This window comes from Sorghum bicolor, chromosome 4 (genome assembly GCF_000003195.3).
Source record: "Sorghum bicolor cultivar BTx623 chromosome 4, Sorghum_bicolor_NCBIv3, whole genome shotgun sequence".
In the NCBI taxonomy this organism is placed as follows: Eukaryota; Viridiplantae; Streptophyta; class Magnoliopsida; order Poales; family Poaceae; genus Sorghum; species Sorghum bicolor.
Window position 1 is genome coordinate 9,690,663 of NC_012873.2, and position 17,475 is coordinate 9,708,137.

Consider the following 17,475-nt stretch of genomic DNA (forward strand, 5'->3'; position numbering starts at 1 on the left):
AAACATAAAGACAAAAATAAAATGAAGAAAACATAATAATTAACTATAGTAATAATAAATAAATAAATAATAAAAAGTGAAAAGAATAATTTAAAAGAATAAATAGAAGCAAGGAAAGAAAAAATAATAAGAAAGGGAAAGGTAAGAAAAGAAAATAAAAAAGAAGTAAAAAGGAAAAAGAAATGAAGCACAAAAAGAATAAAAAGAAAAAGAAAAGGAAAAAGAAAAAAAAAGAAAAGAAAAATAAAAAGAAACTACATACCTGAGAGGTCCATGGATTATCATCGTACGTTGGCAGTCTCCGTATTTGCTGGCAAACAGCCAGACACTGCTTTGGCTTCATCCGGTGGAGCGCGGGAAAAAACATCGACAGCGCGGGAAACATCATCGGAGGAGCGCTCGGGTCCGAACGTTCGGACCCGAAGAATTCCGACCCTTGCCTAGCCATGGCCATGGCCGTGGGAGAGCAGAGCACCAGGTAGAGCCACCGGGCTGGAACTGCACAGTGATTTGATCGAACGAATCCGGTGCGTTCTGCTCTGCCGCGTGTAAATTACTCCCTCCGTCCGACGGGAAATGTCGTTTTATTTATCTTATTTATTTTATTTTTTTACAAATTATAAATAAAATAAATATTATTAAAGCATTTTTAATGATAAAATAAGTTATAATAATATAATTAATTAATATTTTATATAAAAATTTAGAATAAGATGAACGGTTAAACAAGATGGCACAGAGTCCAAAAACATCACTGGTCCATTCCAACATCATCACAGATTGCACCACCCGGATCATGATGTACTCTATCTTTCTAAAATAGAAATTGTTCTCGCTTCATAAGAAAGTCAAATTTTTAACTTTAACCAATTATATGTAAAATAATATTAATATTTATAATACATAATTAGTATCATTAGATAGATTATTGGATATGCTTTCATAATAAACTTATTTAGAGAGATAAATATTGCATAGATTTTTTTTATAAATCTAGTTAAAATTAAAAAATTTGGACCTATATATATCCCATAACATTGTTCTTTTTGGTAAGAGGGAGTAATGTAGTAGCTCTCCCTTTCCTTGAAAAGGAACTCCCATTTCTAGAGGTAATAATAATATATAGTATACTCCCTCCATACTAAAAATACATGACGTTTAGGACATGATTGTGTTTACCAAGGAGTCATTAATTAGAGGGTAATCTTCCGGTTTTGCCCTTATTAAATAGAGGCGCGGGTGTACCTAGACATAAAACATTCTTTGTTCTAATAGTTATCGGGGCTGGTGTCAAGGCGCTCGTGGGCGAGGGCGAGGGTTCGATTCCTGTGGCGTACGCATTTTTTTACTTGGCCGTGATTTTGTATGGCGCTGTAGGCGTGTTTGGGCGCGACGTTTGGCTGGCGCGCGCGGCACTAGGCGTGTTTGGGCACGACGTTTGGGCAGGTTTCGCTGCTGGCGCGCGCGGCACTGCGGAATGAGGCTGCGTGGATCGAGGCGGAAGACAGAAGGGCAGGGGCAGTGCAGTCCATCTGAAGTCTTCTGAGCCTACAACGTCATTCTTTGCGAAACTAGGGAGGAAGTCCAGAACGTCACTTAATCCAGGTATGGAGGGAGTACAAGTTATTAAACTTGGGTCAGTATACAGGTCACTTGGATCTCTTTGGCTGGTGCAGTAGTTTGTCACTGTCTCACTTTCAGCAAATTATAGCTGTCACAGAAAGTGTAACAAGCAAAACAAGCCACATTTATGTTAAAGTTTGACACGAAAGAAGTTTATAACATGTGGGACATAGAGCGTGTTTGGTTTCCAGCGACATTTGTGGTGGCACCACATCCGTGGACCGTGGTGGAGATATGAACTGCAAAAGTTGTGGGTGCCAAACTTTAATCACTAACTAAACAACAGTGTGACAACTTTAGATGTGGATTGGCGTGTGATGGCTGAGAACCAAACACTACTACAGTACAACATGCCATAGTTGTGGCAGTGAACCGAGCAGCTAAAGAAAATATGACATAACCAATATTTGGTGTGCCAAGTTTTGCTGACAAGCCAAATAGGAGTAAAAATATTAAAGAAGATAGTGAAATTATTTCTTTGTTAGGATATAGGAGAAAGTAAAAACGTAGTCCCTAGTACTTTTACCCATCTCAAATTATAGGTTGCTTCAATCTTTACTTTATAATATATTAATTTTGCTACATCTTTAGTTATAGTGTACTTCGTATCTCTAAACCCGTAACAAAATCTATTCTTGCAAAAAGAAGAGTTTAAAACGACGGTGATTTGGAACAGAGGGCGCTGTAGGAGTAGTCCGGGGTCTTGTTTACTTCCACCCAAAATCTAAAAATTTTAAGATTTTCCGTCACATCGAATCTTTAGATGCATTCATAAAATATTAAATATAAACAAAAATAAAAACTAATTACACAATTTATGCCTCGTTCGCTTCACCGGGATCAGCTCCCAGGAAAAAATGAGTCCTTAGTTGAAATTTACGGGACGAATCTTTTAAATTTAGTTAGTAGACAATAATTATCACAAATAAATAAAAATACTTTATTGTCGCTAAACACGGTGCGCTCGCCGAGAAATCCTTTTGGACCGTTCCTGTGACCGTCGATAGCAGAATCGCAGATTGGCAGCGGCGACGGCGGGTGACGGATGATGCAGAGCCGGGCCCAGGTGCAGCCAGCCGGTCAGCAGCACAGACCAGAGGCTGTTTAGGCCTGCGACTTTTTTTTTTGACTTTGAGTACTGTAATATTTTTATTTGTATTTGATAATTATTATTTAATTATAGATTAACTAAGTTTAAAAGATTCGTTTAGTAAATGATAGACAAATTGTATAATTAGTTATTATTTATCTATATTTAATGCTTCATACATACTTCTAAAGATTTGATGTGACGGAGAATCTTAAAAACTTTTGGAACTAAAGTAGGCCTTAGATCAAAAACCTTTTCGATTTATTTGATAATTATTGTTCTATCATGGACTAATTAGACTCAAAAGATTTATCTCTCAAATTACTGGCGAACTATGGAATTAGTTATTTTTATCTGTATTTAATGCTCCATATATGTGCCACAAGATTTTATGTGATGGGAATCTTAAAAAGTTTTAGATTTTAGGGTGAGAATAAAAAGAATAAATAATTACACAGTTTGCCTGTAATTTGCGTGACGAAATTTTGAGTCTAGTTAGTCTATGGTTGGACAATAATTACCAAATAAAAACAAAGTGTTACAATACACAAAAACTTTTCACCTCCTCAAGGCCTTAGTTCCCAAAAAAATTGCAAAACTTTTTAAGATTTTCTATCACATCAAATCTTGCAACATATTCATAAAGCATTAAATATATATAAAAAATTATACAGTTTGTTAATCTTTTAAACCTAATTAATCTATTATTAAACAATAATTATTTAATACAAATAAAATTACTACCATAACCATTTTGTAAAATTTTCAACGATTAAGGCCTTGTTTAGATGCATCCAAAATTCCAAAAGTTTACAAGATTCTCCATTACATCGAATCTTTAAACAAATGTATGGTGCATTAAATATAGATAAAAAATAATTAATTACGCAATTTGTCTGTAATTTGCGAGACGAATCTTTTGAACTTGTCTTGTTTAGATCCAAAAAGTTTTTAGATTTTGATACTATAACATTTTCGTTTTTATTTAACAAACATTGTCCAATCATAGAGTAACTAGGTTTAAAAGATTTGTCTCGTGACTTACAGACAAACTGTGTAATTATTTTTTTATCTATATTTAATACTCTATGCATGTGCCGCAAGGTTCGATGTGATGTAAAATCTTAAAAAGTTTTGGTTTTTGGGTGAACTAAACAATAATATATGTCTTGTTTAGTTCCAAAATTTTTTTGGGAAATGTGCATTATATCACTTTTGTTTTTGTTTATACGTGACAAATATTGTCCAATCATAAACTAAATATGTTTAAAAGACTTGTCTCGTAAATTATAGACAAATCGTGTAATTAGTTATTTAGACAAATCGTGTAATTAGTTTTGCAAAACTTTTTTAGATCTATCATTGTACAACAATTATTAAATAAAAAAATGCTACCCCCAAAGCATCTACTACGCCCCAGACGACGACATGACATGCGGTGAGGAGGTGGGGCGACGCGGAGGGAGTGGGAGTGGGGACGCTCTGCCTGCCACCCGCCTGCCTGCCTTGTGGGCTGTGGGCCCACTGGCCCTCCTCTTCTGCGTGCCAGGCAGACTGCACCCCGTTGACTTTCTTCGGATCTCCCAAAACCTACGCACGCATTCCTAGATTTCCAATGCCTATACGTCCGCTCGACCCTACAGACTGGAGTACTACGACGCCCCCGTTTTCAAAAGGAACACGCGCTTTTTACCATTTTACCCCTGTACAAGTGTCTCTCCTAAGGCCTTGTTTAGATAAAAAAAAACCTAAAACTTTACAAGATTCCCTATCACATCGAATCTTGCGACACATGTATAAAACATTAAATATAGATAAAAAAGATAACTAATTGCACAGTTTACCTGTAAATCACGAGACGAATCTTTTAAGCCTAGTTGCTCCATGATTGGATAATGTTTGTCAAATAAAAACGAAAGTGCTACAGTATCAAAATCCAAAAAGTTTTTGGATCTAAACAAGGCCTAAGGTACTACAGTGGATCAACGGTTTTCAAAAGGAACACTCGTATACTCTTTTTTTTTCGTTTTTTTAAACGAAAAGCACAAACCGCATCAACACTGTATACTGATTAACGGAACAACCATCATGATTATACAATTGTGGTAGCAGACTCCTATCGGTTATAGCTACGTCATAACATACTAGATTTAACATGTTGAAACTTAGCGGCTGCTATTCTTCATAGCAACCGCAGCAGCATGGTAGCGATGCAATGAGGTTACTTCTTTTGACAATGCTAACCAATTTTTTTGTCTCATAAGTATTTAATGGCTCTCATAATCTATTGCTTTATAAACTCTATATGTGATGATGATCTCTATCTAATATATGGAATACCAAATTTCTACATTTCATTTCAAGTATATATGAGGCATCGGTTCTCTAATAAGTATAATTTAATGTCTACTTTATTTTATTTTTCATGATATATATACATAAACTTATATATGGTTATTGGATCACTGTTGAAACTTGTGTTCGTGGTAGCATACCACGATCCGCTACCATGACATCAATCCGCTATATATACACCATTCAACATCTTGATTGTGATCTCGGCGAAGCACAAAACCGCATCAACATATATTGTTGTGCGGAGAAAGCTCATCTGTCGCTTTCGATTTCACTTGTCAGTTCTCACATTTCTTTTTCTAATACTCCGTAGTAGAAAAAAAGGTGTAGGAAAATTTCTCTTCTAAAAAGTAGAGCGTAGCAAAGAAAATGCCATCCTCACAAATTCTATGAGATGGCAAGCAATATCTCTAAGTTCTATAGAAATAATTCCCATCCACAAATAAAAGACACGACACACTTGTCCGGTTTCTAGATAATTTTTCATCTGATATTTTAATCTATGCCATAGGTAGACGAGGCAAAGATCACATACAAATTCTGTGAGATGGCAAGCAATATCTCTATGTTCTATAGAAATAATTCCCATCCACAAATAAAAGATACGACACACTTGTCCGATTTCTAGATAATTTTTCATCTAATATTTTAATCTATGCCATAGGTAGACGAGGCAAAGATCACATGAGACTATTAAATACTTTGCTCTTTAATATACAAGTAAATACGCCAGTGTGTTGCACATGAAACCAATATTGCAATTAAACTCTGTGTCATCGTTGCTATGAGCTATGCATATAAGCAATTTTTTCCTAAACATTAAACGGTATTATTTGGGCTAAACAATCCATTAAATAAGCTAAACGGTCAATTATATGGGCTAAACGGATGATTAAACGGAGACGGTATACCATTATGTAGCATTTGCATGGTAGGCGAACATATAAATCATGAATCTAGATCATATGATTGTGAGAGAAGTTTGAAAATAAAAAATACAGAATGAATGAAAGGTGAGTTATATATAAAGTAAAAAAACAGATCAGAAAAAAATCATGACATAAATATAAAAAATTTGAAAAAAATAGCAATAATAAAGAAGGAAAGGAGGGGAAACCGAAGGAAAATAATAAATATAACACACAAAAAACCGTGGATCCCAATGAAAACCGAAGCAAGCGGAAGGTTGACATGTCAGCAACTGGCGCCATTGGCCCCACCGCTCACCTCTCTAGAAGACGAAAGCCGTGGTCGGGCGTCCTCCTCCCCTCCCCTCCTCTCCCTCCTCCGCCTCCGCCTCCGCTTCCTCTTCCTCCTCCTCCTCCTCGCCTCCTCCGCCTCTTTCCCGGCCGGCCGCCGTTTCTTCCCAATCCCAAGTGGCGCCGGTCCCGGTCCCAGTCCCAGCAGGCGCCAGCGCGCAACGCGACGCTGGCAGTGGGTACGCCTGCGCGAGCGCGACCATTTCCGCGCCGTCGCCGCCCGTCTCCCACCTAACCTAACGCGCCCCCACCCAATCGATCGCCTATCCGCCTCGCCTCCTCAGGCGGGGGAGGGGTCGGTCAAAGGAAACGGGGAGGGAGGGATTCCGTTCCTCCCAGCCACCGAGGAGCGGGGGGGAGGGGGGCATCTGCGCTCCTCCGGTCCGGTCCTCTTCGCCGCCCATGGCCGCGCCGGCCTCGTCGCCGGTCGAGTTCCTGCTCCGCCGCCCGCAACCGCGCCAGCGGAGGAGGCCGCCTCTGGCCGGCGCGTTCTTCGCGCCCACGGGGCTTTCCGGCGCGCCGCTGCTCCGCGCGCTGGCGTCGCTCGCGGCGGACGTGCTGGCGACCCCGCCCCCGCCGTCGCAGCGACGGAACCTCGACGCGCTCATGCGGAGGCTCGCGCTGCTCTCCGCGCTCCTCGACTCGCTCCTGCTCCTCCTCGCCGACGAAGGGGAGGCCGCCTTCTCCGACGCCGCCAACCTCTGCTTCCGCGAGCTCTACGTCGTGCTCTTCCGCGCCGACCTGCTCGTCTCCTACGTCGCCTCCGCCGGCCGCACGTGGGCGCTGCTACGGGCGCCCCAGCTCGCCGCCTCGTTCCGGGACCTCGACGCCGAGCTCGCCGTCGTCCTCGACGTCCTCCCCGCCGCCTCGCTCCGCCTCTCGTGGGACGCCGCCCAGTACCTCGACTTGCTCCGCGCGCGCTGCCGGCGGCGGGCGCCGGCCCACTACAACGACCCCGCGGAGGCCGCTCTCGGAGACCGCCTCCTCGCCGCCCTGCGCCACTTCGAGCTCGGCCAGCCGCCGGACCCCTCCACACTCCGATCCCTCCTCCTCCAAATCGGCATCTCCGACGCCCCTTCCTGCCGCTCTGAAATCGAATACCTGGAGGAGCAAATCCTGAGCCAAGAGGAGGACGCCGACCTCCCCCTCATCGGCGGCGTCGTCGCCTTGCTCCGGTACTGCCTCTTCTCCCTTTTCGACCCCAGCAACACAAAGGCGTTGCGTGTTTGGCTGTCGGCAGGGAACAGGCAGCGGCTGCTCTCCTGGAGCTGCAGCGACGACAGCTCCTTCTCGGTGCCCAAGGAGTTCTCCTGCCCGATTTCTTTGGATTTGATGCGCGATCCCGTGGTGGTCTCCACCGGACAGACCTATGACCGGCCGTCGATCATACAGTGGATCGACGAGGGGCATTCCACCTGCCCCAACTCCGGCCAGGCCCTCTCTGACAACCGGCTTGTGCCAAACCAGGCGCTCCGCAGCTTGATTTCACAGTGGTGCGGGGTGCATGGCTTTCAGTTTGATTCGCCGGAGAGCAATGAGGGGATGATTGAATGTGTTGCTGCATCGTGCAGCAGCAAGGCAGCAATTGAGGCGAACAAAGCCACAGCAAGGATTTTGGTCAAGACACTGATGGAGGGATCTGATAATGCAAAGCCAGTTGCAGCTAGGGAAATCCGGTTGCTGGCTAAGACTGGGAAGCAAAACCGGGCGTTCATTGCTGAGTTGGGTGCGATACCATTGCTATGCAGGTTGCTGCTGTCATCGGATTGGATGGCACAGGAGAATGCAGTGACTGCACTGCTCAATCTATCAATCTATGAGCCGAACAAGACAAGGATTATGGAACAAGACAATTGCCTGCATCTTATCGTCAGTGTGTTGAAGAATGGTTGGACGACAGAGGCCAAGGAGAATGCTGCAGCTACGCTCTTCAGTTTATCTGTGGTCCATGACTACAAGAAAAAGATCATGAATGAGCCAGGGGCTGTGGAGGAGCTTGCCTCTATGCTGACCAAAGGGACACCAAGGGGAAAGAAAGACGCAGTGATGGCATTGTTCAACCTCTCAACACATCCAGAAAGCTCCGGTCGGATGCTTGAGTCTTCTGCAGTTGTAGCTTTGATTGAATCACTGAGGAATGACACTGTGTCGGAGGAAGCTGCTGGTGCTCTGGCTCTGCTGATGAAGCAGGCTACCATCGTGCATCTTGTTGGGAGCTCTGAAACGGTGATCACTAGCCTTGTTGGGTTAATGAGGCGTGGAACTCCAAAGGGCAAGGAGAATGCAGTGTCAGCTTTATATGAGATATGCCGGAGAGGTGGATCAACATTGGTACAGCGTGTGGCAAGGATACCTGGGTTGAACACAGTAATACAGAACATCACGCTCACAGGAACAAAGCGTGCCAAGAAGAAGGCAAGCTTGATTGTCAAGATGTGCCAGAGAAGCCAAATGCCATCGGCTTTGGCACTAGGAAGTACAATGACAGTGGTTGATCATTCATTGGTAGGGAACAGCACATTGAGGCGCGCTGCAAGCTTTGGCAGCGGGGAGTTGTCAAACCCTGTGTCAATTTCAGTGCCTGTGCCCTAGGTGGAAAAAAATCCATTCCAGAGCCCACATAATTGTCACATTTGGTGAGTTTTGTCCCTGAAATTCTTTCATTGCATCCTCAAATGAAGGTATACAAATTTAATCCAAAGAATCAAATATATCAGATGTGCTTGGGTGTATGTGATTGTGAATAACTGTGCAGATATAGGTTTACAGGCAGAATTCCAGCTTGATGTTTCCTGGGCAAGCTTGGAAATTATTTATTTTTTGTTCAGTTTCAAAAACACCGAATATGTATGCAACTTGCTGTAAACCGTTCTCATAATTTAGTACTCGCTCTATTTCAAATCGTAATGTTTTGGCTTTCCCGACATATAGTTTTTACTGTCTCTACACATCACTTATATTTAGGTACATGTGTAAGCTATGTACCTAGAAAAGCCAAAACAACTTGCAAATTGGGACCGAGGGAGTAGTTTACTTTTGAGGCAACATTGGAAAGAGATGATATATCATTTCACCAATGGACTTGTAATAGAACAGAGGATGAATTATCACAAATACATCTTCAACATATATGTGTCTTGCTTTTGATCGACCAAAGAGAACTGGTGCTGCTTGTTGCATAGGAGAGGGAATAGATGCCAATCTGATCTGAAGAACATACATCCCGAAAAAGGCAGAGCGCTTTGATTCTTGAAGATATTTTTCGACTGAAGACAACCTTTTTGCAAAAGAATTGAGCTCTGACCAGAATCAGAATCTCCTCCAGAAAGATTATACATGTGCAAACCAATATATGCTGGACTATGAAAAGGACTTGAGAGCTTGAAAACAAAAGATTCATTGGAGGAGCTGAATATCAATAGAACAAAGGTTACAATTCGTAATGATGTATTGATGTGGATCCGGGGGTTCACATAAAAGTTTCAATGAAGATGGTGCTTGCTGGGACCTACTACAAAAGCGAGGCGCCTCCAGCAAGAATTGCTGCAGGTAAGCTGAATAAGGGCCATCTGATCTAATGGCAACCCTTGGCGTTCACACATCATCATTTGTATCAGGGGGCTGCTCAGTTCTCATGGCCTACAGTCTTCCATTCTGCAGCTGTGGGTGTTCGTCATGAGAAAACGTATGGAATATTGTGTTCCCAGATGGAGAGATTTGCCTACACCCATTTTGGATACTTGTCTGTTTGCATGTTGCAACAACCAATTATCACAATGATAAGTCTGGAGACGTGTTCTGGAGAAACACCCTAGTTAGGCAGAACCATCTGTCATGCCCTTGACCATGAGTATACTTGATTCTGGTCTCAACAAAATATTCTCCTTTTTGTTTTTTTTTAAAAAAAGCTTAAAATTCATGAAAACATTTTGGATGCATGACAACCTTTAGGAGCCGTTCAAAAAGTTTCAGAGAACCTTTCCAGAATTATATATTTTTAAACCTTTCCAGAATTCAAGGATGTATGAATCATTAGCCAATCTTTTCTTTTGTCCATGAAAAAGTGTTTTTGAGTTGCATTTGCCCTAGAAGACTCCTACAGACCTTTGCACACTGTCATCCCACGTTTTGACGTTCTGGTACCAGTACCACCACCGTTCGCTGGTCTTCCCGGCTACTTTGTTTAATGAAACCTTGTACCCTCTGCAAACTTTGTGCCTGTAATAAGGCCTTGTCTAGTTTTCCGCCCAAAAAGTTTTTAGCCATCGCATCGAATGTTTGGACATATGTATAGAGTATTAAATATAGATAAAAAGATAAATTAATTACATAGTTTGGTTAGAAATCACGAGAAAAAACTTTTAAGTCTAGTTAGTCCATGATTAGCCTTAAGTGCTACAACATGTGCTAATAATGAATTAATTAGGCTTAATAAATTCGTCTTGTAGTTTTCAGACGAGTTATGTAATTAGTTTTTTTTTCACTCTTTCCCAACATCCTATTAAACATCCGATGTGACACCCACTTTTCACTTCCCAACTAAACAAGGCCTAAATATAAACTGAGAAAAAGGCCGTCGTCCATTCTCTACGCCGCAGCTCCGACGAGTTTCACACCACATGATTTAACCACAACCAGAGGCAGCGGCAAGGTCTAGAACTTTGCGAGACTAGTCCACACCTGGATCATGTCGACATGTGACGGAGGTTTCCAGTCAGTTGATGGTTATGTTACTGGAGGAAACTGGGTGCGTGGCTTCCTTCTGAAGTTCTGAACCTGATGTGGATGCGCTGGAGTAGCCTGATCATGGAATAGGTATCAGGAAAATTGGAGTTGCTCCAAGATTGATGATTTTGTGGTTGATGTGGATTCAGGTCACCAGCAAGTAGGCCCCAGGACTACCTTTCATCGTCTTTCAATCGACCTGGGCAGTGACTGATCCTGAGAACTCTGGGAAACCGAAATAAGATACTCCTACTCCTGGACCTGGATGATATTTTCAAGCAAGATGCATGTCTAAAGAGTATACTGGGAATCAAGTCAGAAACCAAATAGGCAATTCACATTGGAAACCTGATGTTTTCTCGAAGAATATTTGACCATACATGCATCCTTACGATTACATCCATACCAGAACACTGGTGTGTTCTGTCTTGGTCTTCGTGTATCCACCACAACCTCCTTGACGGTGCGATTTTTGTAAACATTCAGAGGCAACTGCAAATTATATTTCTTTCCTGCAGATCGAAGCAATATAGTCATGACACCGGCAAGCAGCAATATAAATTTTCAGGCAAAATTTTGCTGAGGCTTTCCTTTTCCCATCACAAATTCACAAGTGATCAAATATGTTTCGCCAAGTTTGTCAAAGAAAAATCAACTAGTGTGGTAACTACAGAGTGAAGATAAAGAACCAGGGGCATGATGACCAAGTAAGATTGCCTGTGGTAGATCTTTTCTCACCAAAAGGCAGTCCTCCTGCCTTGTTCTTTTTTTTTAAAAAAAATCTGAGAGTGCACTTGAGGCGTTCTGAGTTTTATCAGTTTCTACTGCTCTGTTTTGAAGTGTTGTGGGAAGCAGTCGGAATATTGTTGGATTTGTTTCTCGGTGGTTGGAGTTTTCTGGTTCAAGGTGGTATGCCACCTTCAGTGCTGCAATGGATTATTCTATGTCTTTTAATCCTATTAAAGGACCCCTAGAACTCTAAAAGAAAACAATCTATTAAAATATACAGTACTACGTTTATGTGACAGACCATAAAATATGTTGATCCAAAGTTGATCAAACCACTTATGTCGGCGAGGAAGTTGAACTTGCATGAGTGCTCTACATGACTTCTTTAGTTCATAGAGAGGTAGTGCTCTGCATGACAACCTCCGATAACTGGGATAAGTCCAAATTATCTAATCCAAGCTCGCTTGCTTCCTGGACCCAGTTTTTGCATCCTATTATGATATGCCTCAGTTGCATAACATATGCTTCATAGGACAGTTTGGTTTTCCTGATAGCAAGTTTATTTCACGATTGACAACCAAAACTTCAGCAACTGGATTCAAAACAAGGACTAAGGGTGTTGGCTATGAACTACGCCATCAGAATGCTGATTCCAACAGCCATCAGGATTTTGTTTCCAGTGTACTTCATGTTTGCTTTTTAGGACTTGGATACCACTAAGTCTCCACTCCTCCCCTTGTCCATTGTTTAATCTTTTTTTGAATTTTTCCATTGTTTAATCTGATACACGGACACTTGTCTTTGCAAAAATTTTCCCTCAAGACAAGCTCTAAACTGCATCTCTCTCCTCCCCTCATCTATCTCCGAGGTCACCTCTCCAACTTTCCATTGTCCAGACCAAAAGATCACATGATCTGCAGACATTTCCATGTCCAGTCCAAGAACTCACAAACCAGCCATGCCTAGGGTTGAAAGGTTGCTACTCCTTTTCATGTTGTCCATTCCTTTCTCCCAAGCTTGGTCCATTGATTACCCTAGCCCCATTGCCAACCTTCCTGCTATATGGACCAACAATGAAGCTACTATCCCTTACAATACAACCTATGCCGACGGTTCCACAATTAGATTCATTCTTGTCAGGCAGAAGCCTGCCGGGTTTGGTCCATCCTTTGGCTGTGGCTTCATCTGCACTGCGCCCTGCAAGGTCTTCCTCTTTGCAGTCTTCTTTATGTCCATTGGAGATCCAAACAACCCTGTTTCCAATGCCTCGGCCACGCCAAGGATCGTCTGGACAGCCAACAGGCACCGTCCAGTGAAGGAGAATGCATCAGTGCTGTTTAACAAGGATGGAAATCTTGTTCTGAGAGACTTCGATGGTTCACTGGTCTGGTCCACGACTACATCAGACAGCTTGGTTGTTGGCATGAACCTTGCTGAGACCGGGAATCTGATACTCTTCAACGTGATGGGGAAGACAGTGTGGGAATCGTTTGCGCACCCAACTGACACTCTTCTCATTGGGCAGTCACTGTGGCAAGGGAAGAGGCTTAGTTCCACTTTCTCGGAAACAAATAGTACTCAAGGTCAGTTCTACCTCACTCTGCTCGACAATGGCCTCTATGCTTTCATTGATGCAGATCCTCCACAGTTTTATTATCAGAAAAGCTTTAATATGGCTGATGCCATAGTTAAATCAAAGACAAACTTATCCTCTGAACAAGCGAAGAATGGCACGACTTACATTTCCTTCTTACAAGGGAGCTTCTCAGCATTTCTTAGATTCAACAGCACAGATATCAAGTTATTCGATATCTCTCTGCCTTTGCCATCTTCAGTGCAATTTATGAGTCTTGAGGATGATGGGCACCTGAGAGTTTATGCATGGGATAGCGTTTCATGGAAAGCCCTTGCTGATGTTTTGCATGTGTATCCTGATGAGTGTGCATACCCTACAGTCTGTGGAGCATATGGAATCTGTTCACAAGGGCAATGCAGTTGCCCAGGTGGAAAAAATGATGATGACCTTTTCCATCAGTTGGATGACCGGCAACCTAAACTTGGCTGCTCATTAGAAACTCCTCTGTCCTGTGACCTGATCCAATATCATAAGCTTATGGCACTCCCAAATGTCACGTACTTCAATTTTGCAAACAATTGGACTACTGATGAAGAAAGCTGCAAGAAGGCATGCTTGAAGACCTGTTCGTGCAAGGCAGTATTTTTCCAGCATCAAAATGTTTCTAAGGGCTCCTGCTATCTCATGCCAAAGATCTTCTCACTCATGAATTATCAGCCAGAAGTGGTTGGTTACAATTTATCTGCATATGTCAAGGTGCAGATGTTACCACCACCATCAAGTAAGAGAACAAATGCAACTGCTTACCATGTCGGTGTCCCTATTCTGGTTGTAGTCATCTGCCTACTTATTCTCATGATCAGAAGAATAATAGTGAAGAGAATGGAAGAGGACGATCCCTTTAAAGGAGTGGCTGGAATGCCTACACGGTTTTCGTACAAACAGCTGAGAGAAGCAACCAATAACTTCAGCAAAAAGCTGGGGCAGGGAGGATTTGGGCCAGTGTATGAGGGAAAACTTGGAAATGTCAAAATTGCTGTCAAATGCTTGCGCGACATTGGACATGGGAAGGAAGAATTCATGGCCGAAGTCATTACCATTGGTAGCATCCATCATATTAATCTTGTCAGATTGATAGGATACTGCTCAGACAAATTCCACAGGCTCCTTGTCTATGAGCATATGAGCAATGGGTCTCTGGATAAATGGATCTTCAGAAAGAATCAAAGTGGTTCACTCAGTTGGGCAACTCGATACAAGATCATCCTAGACATTGCAAAGGGTTTGGCCTATCTTCATGAAGAATGTCGCCAGAAGATTGCTCATCTTGATATTAAGCCAGGAAATATCCTCCTTGATGAGAAGTTTAACGCAAAGATCTCTGACTTTGGTTTAGCAAAGCTTATCGATAGGGATCAAAGCCATGTAATGACCAAAATCAGAGGAACAAGGGGTTACCTAGCACCGGAATGGCTGTCATCAACAATCACTGAGAAAGCTGATATTTACAGCTTTGGCGTAGTTGTACTGGAAATAGTGAGTGGAAGGAAAAACCTGGAAAACAATCAGCCTGAGGGCAGCCCTAATCTAATTAATAAACTGCAAGAGAAAATGAAGGTTGGGCAAGTTCTGGATATAGTAGACAATCAGGATGAAGATCTCCAGTTACATGGGTCAGAAATGACAGAAGTAATCAAGCTAGCTGTCTGGTGTTTGCAGCATGACTGCAGACGACCAGCCATGTCACAAGTTGTCAAGGTCCTGGAAGGTGCTATGGACACAGAAAGTACTGCAGGTCATGATGCAACTGACAGAGATGGTATTTTTGATGCTTCATCCCCTTTGTCCCCAGTGCCAGTGGCCGCACGATAATATGCTTTAGCAAAAGTAGGGGAGAAAAGGCTCATTTGCAATTTAGTTGCAACAACCATGTAGTGTCTTTGTAAATTTGTTTCTTGACATTGTTATTTGTTAATGTATGAATGAAATATGAAGTCTATTGATCAATAATCTTCGAAAAACATGGAAAGATGAGAAGTAACATTTTTTTTTCCTTTAGGTCACATTACACATAATCTATTGGTCACTTAATTAAGCAATCCTATATGGTTGGAGGATTTTGGCAAATGAGGCTAAGAGAACTGCCTGCTGCATGGATGCCAAGTGTGCTACTCAATAACATGTGCTATATTATTTTGGAGGATTACTTATTGCCTAGAGTTACAGAAGGTGGCATTCTATAGCAGCTAAACAAGCAGACACGCCACAAGATCTCATGATGATATGCCCCAGAACTTTGGTTGGTTATGTACAAGCATACCATTTGGTCGTTTGTGCATTGTGTGGCACTGAACATTTGGTCACCCTGTTGCCTTCAGATAACATGTACAGTACGTACCTAGCAAAGCATAAGCAACTAAGGTGATGGGAAATGGGGAGGACGCGTGTGCGGAGAGTGTACCACGCCGTAGCTAGAGAAGAAGGCCCAGTCGTTCCCGGCTGCGCATATCGTCGAACAGCTCGCGGACTTGCCGGCCACCGCCGATGTAGAGATGGAGCGATCCATCATCCATCTGACCATCTCATGCTGTGCTAGTGCCAAGCCATGCAACTACGCAAGTCGCAAGAGCGCCGCCGGCCCCCGCCGAGAGCCGCGCGCCGGATGGGGCTGCCGCGCGGCGCAGCGCGCGGTGTCGTGACCAAAGCGTCGGCGCAGAGCCGCAGACACAGCTGTATTTTTAGTTTTTATTTTAACCGACCGATGCTCCCCCAAGGATGGCAACGGGGCGGGTTCGGATCGGGCGAACACCGATTCGGGTGATAACCCCTCCCCAAAACCAAACCCGCGGATACCCGAAACCCAAATGGATACCCGAAACCCGCTTTCTATGTCAACATAATAATAGCAATAAGGACTTTGTGTAAATATGTACATGATATATATACACATATTTACATGTATAAACAAGAGGCAATAAAACATAAATATTTTCATGAGTTAGCTTAAAACAAATTTCATAATGTAAGTAAACAAGTTATTATTACCATATTATAAAATGTAAAAATTAATTCTAATGACTTATTTCGGATATCTATTGGATATCCACGGGTGGAAAACCAAACCCGAAACCGAACCCGATAGGTTTCGGGGCCCCGAACCCGAAAACCGTGGGTGAAAAATCATCCCCAAACCAGAACCCGCAAGAACCGAAACCCGCGGATATCCGACCCGAAACCGCCCCGCTGCCATCCTTACCCCCCCCCCTTTTTTTGAGCCCAACATGGCAACATCCATGAAGGGGTCCTAAAATCCGAAGGCACTAGTGAGCTTTCTTACGTCATACTCTATTTTTCTAAATTACATGTTCGAATTTAGGGGGCTTCATTAAAAAAAAATGTTTTGTACTAGAATCGAGATACATAACTATAAGATTCTTTTTTTATGCCAACATATATATAAACAAGAATAAAACACATTTGGCGGTAATTTAAATCATTTAGGTCCATATACTTTGAAATAATTACTTTTAGGTCTCTTTAAGCTCACTTAATGTATCATCACACATAAGCGGTCCAAACTGGCTCAGAAATGTGTGTCCGATTGCCACAGTGAAAAATGTATTGCGCCCATTTCTATTTCACACACATGCATTGTCCCAAAGCTGATGGAGGTGATAGAGTTGTCAAGGAGTGAGGTGGAGGGGGGATGAGGCGCGGCGTCTCGTCGGAGTTGAGTGAAACCCCAGTAATAAGGTGCTCAAATGCAACTTGGAGGTGTTGAAGCCAAAACTAGCTAGAATCAGTGCGACAGTGAGGCGTGGCCCTAGGTTTTAGCCGGAAAGTGAGCCCCTATTAGAGTATGGTGGGTGCCTTGGTGCTCTAATAATCACTTGTGCGTCTTAGAAAAATTAGTTGTCTAAGTTGTTTGTTTGGTATCATCTAGTATGGTGCTTGAGCAAACGAATAATCTTTAGACTTTTGATCTAGTGTAAGTTTTGGAAAGAATAGTAGAGAAATATCCGCGAAGTGGACAACAGAAATGGCAGATGATTTCCCACTCATTCCACTTAGATGTCAATTCATACTGCAACACATACAAGAGGGTTTAGACGATCGAA

The 17,475-nt window shown here is 42.6% G+C and overlaps 2 protein-coding genes and 1 long non-coding RNA gene across 4 annotated transcripts; 2 read left to right on the forward strand and 1 right to left on the reverse strand.

Moving 5' to 3' along the window:
• LOC8073819 (U-box domain-containing protein 4) lies at positions 6,309 to 9,257 on the forward strand. Its single transcript, XM_002451791.2, has one exon. It carries the CDS (start codon positions 6,730 to 6,732, stop codon positions 8,917 to 8,919), a length of 2,190 nt encoding a protein of 729 aa, XP_002451836.1. The 5' UTR covers positions 6,309 to 6,729; the 3' UTR covers positions 8,920 to 9,257.
• LOC110434433 lies at positions 10,750 to 16,081 on the reverse strand. Of its 2 annotated transcripts, XR_002451934.1 has the most exons (3): positions 15,819 to 16,078; positions 11,401 to 11,564; positions 10,750 to 11,313 (listed from the first exon to the last, which is right to left on the reverse strand). It is a non-coding gene; the product is annotated as an uncharacterized LOC110434433 (long non-coding RNA). The 2 variants fall into 2 exon arrangements; XR_002451933.1 differs by lacking the exon at positions 10,750 to 11,313 and having other exon boundaries at positions 11,368 to 11,564; positions 15,819 to 16,081.
• On the forward strand, positions 12,686 to 15,448 carry LOC8073820 (G-type lectin S-receptor-like serine/threonine-protein kinase SD2-5). The gene has a single exon (XM_021458457.1). The coding sequence runs from the start codon at positions 12,710 to 12,712 to the stop codon at positions 15,227 to 15,229; it is 2,520 nt and encodes an 839-aa protein (XP_021314132.1). The 5' UTR covers positions 12,686 to 12,709; the 3' UTR covers positions 15,230 to 15,448.

What these genes read in the sequence shown, in the direction of transcription:
- LOC8073820 (XM_021458457.1), top strand. Translation starts at nt 12,710, where the DNA reads ATGTCCAGTCCAAGAACTCACAAACCAGCCATGCCTAGGGTTGAAAGG.
- LOC8073819 (XM_002451791.2), top strand. Translation starts at nt 6,730, where the DNA reads ATGGCCGCGCCGGCCTCGTCGCCGGTCGAGTTCCTGCTCCGCCGCCCG.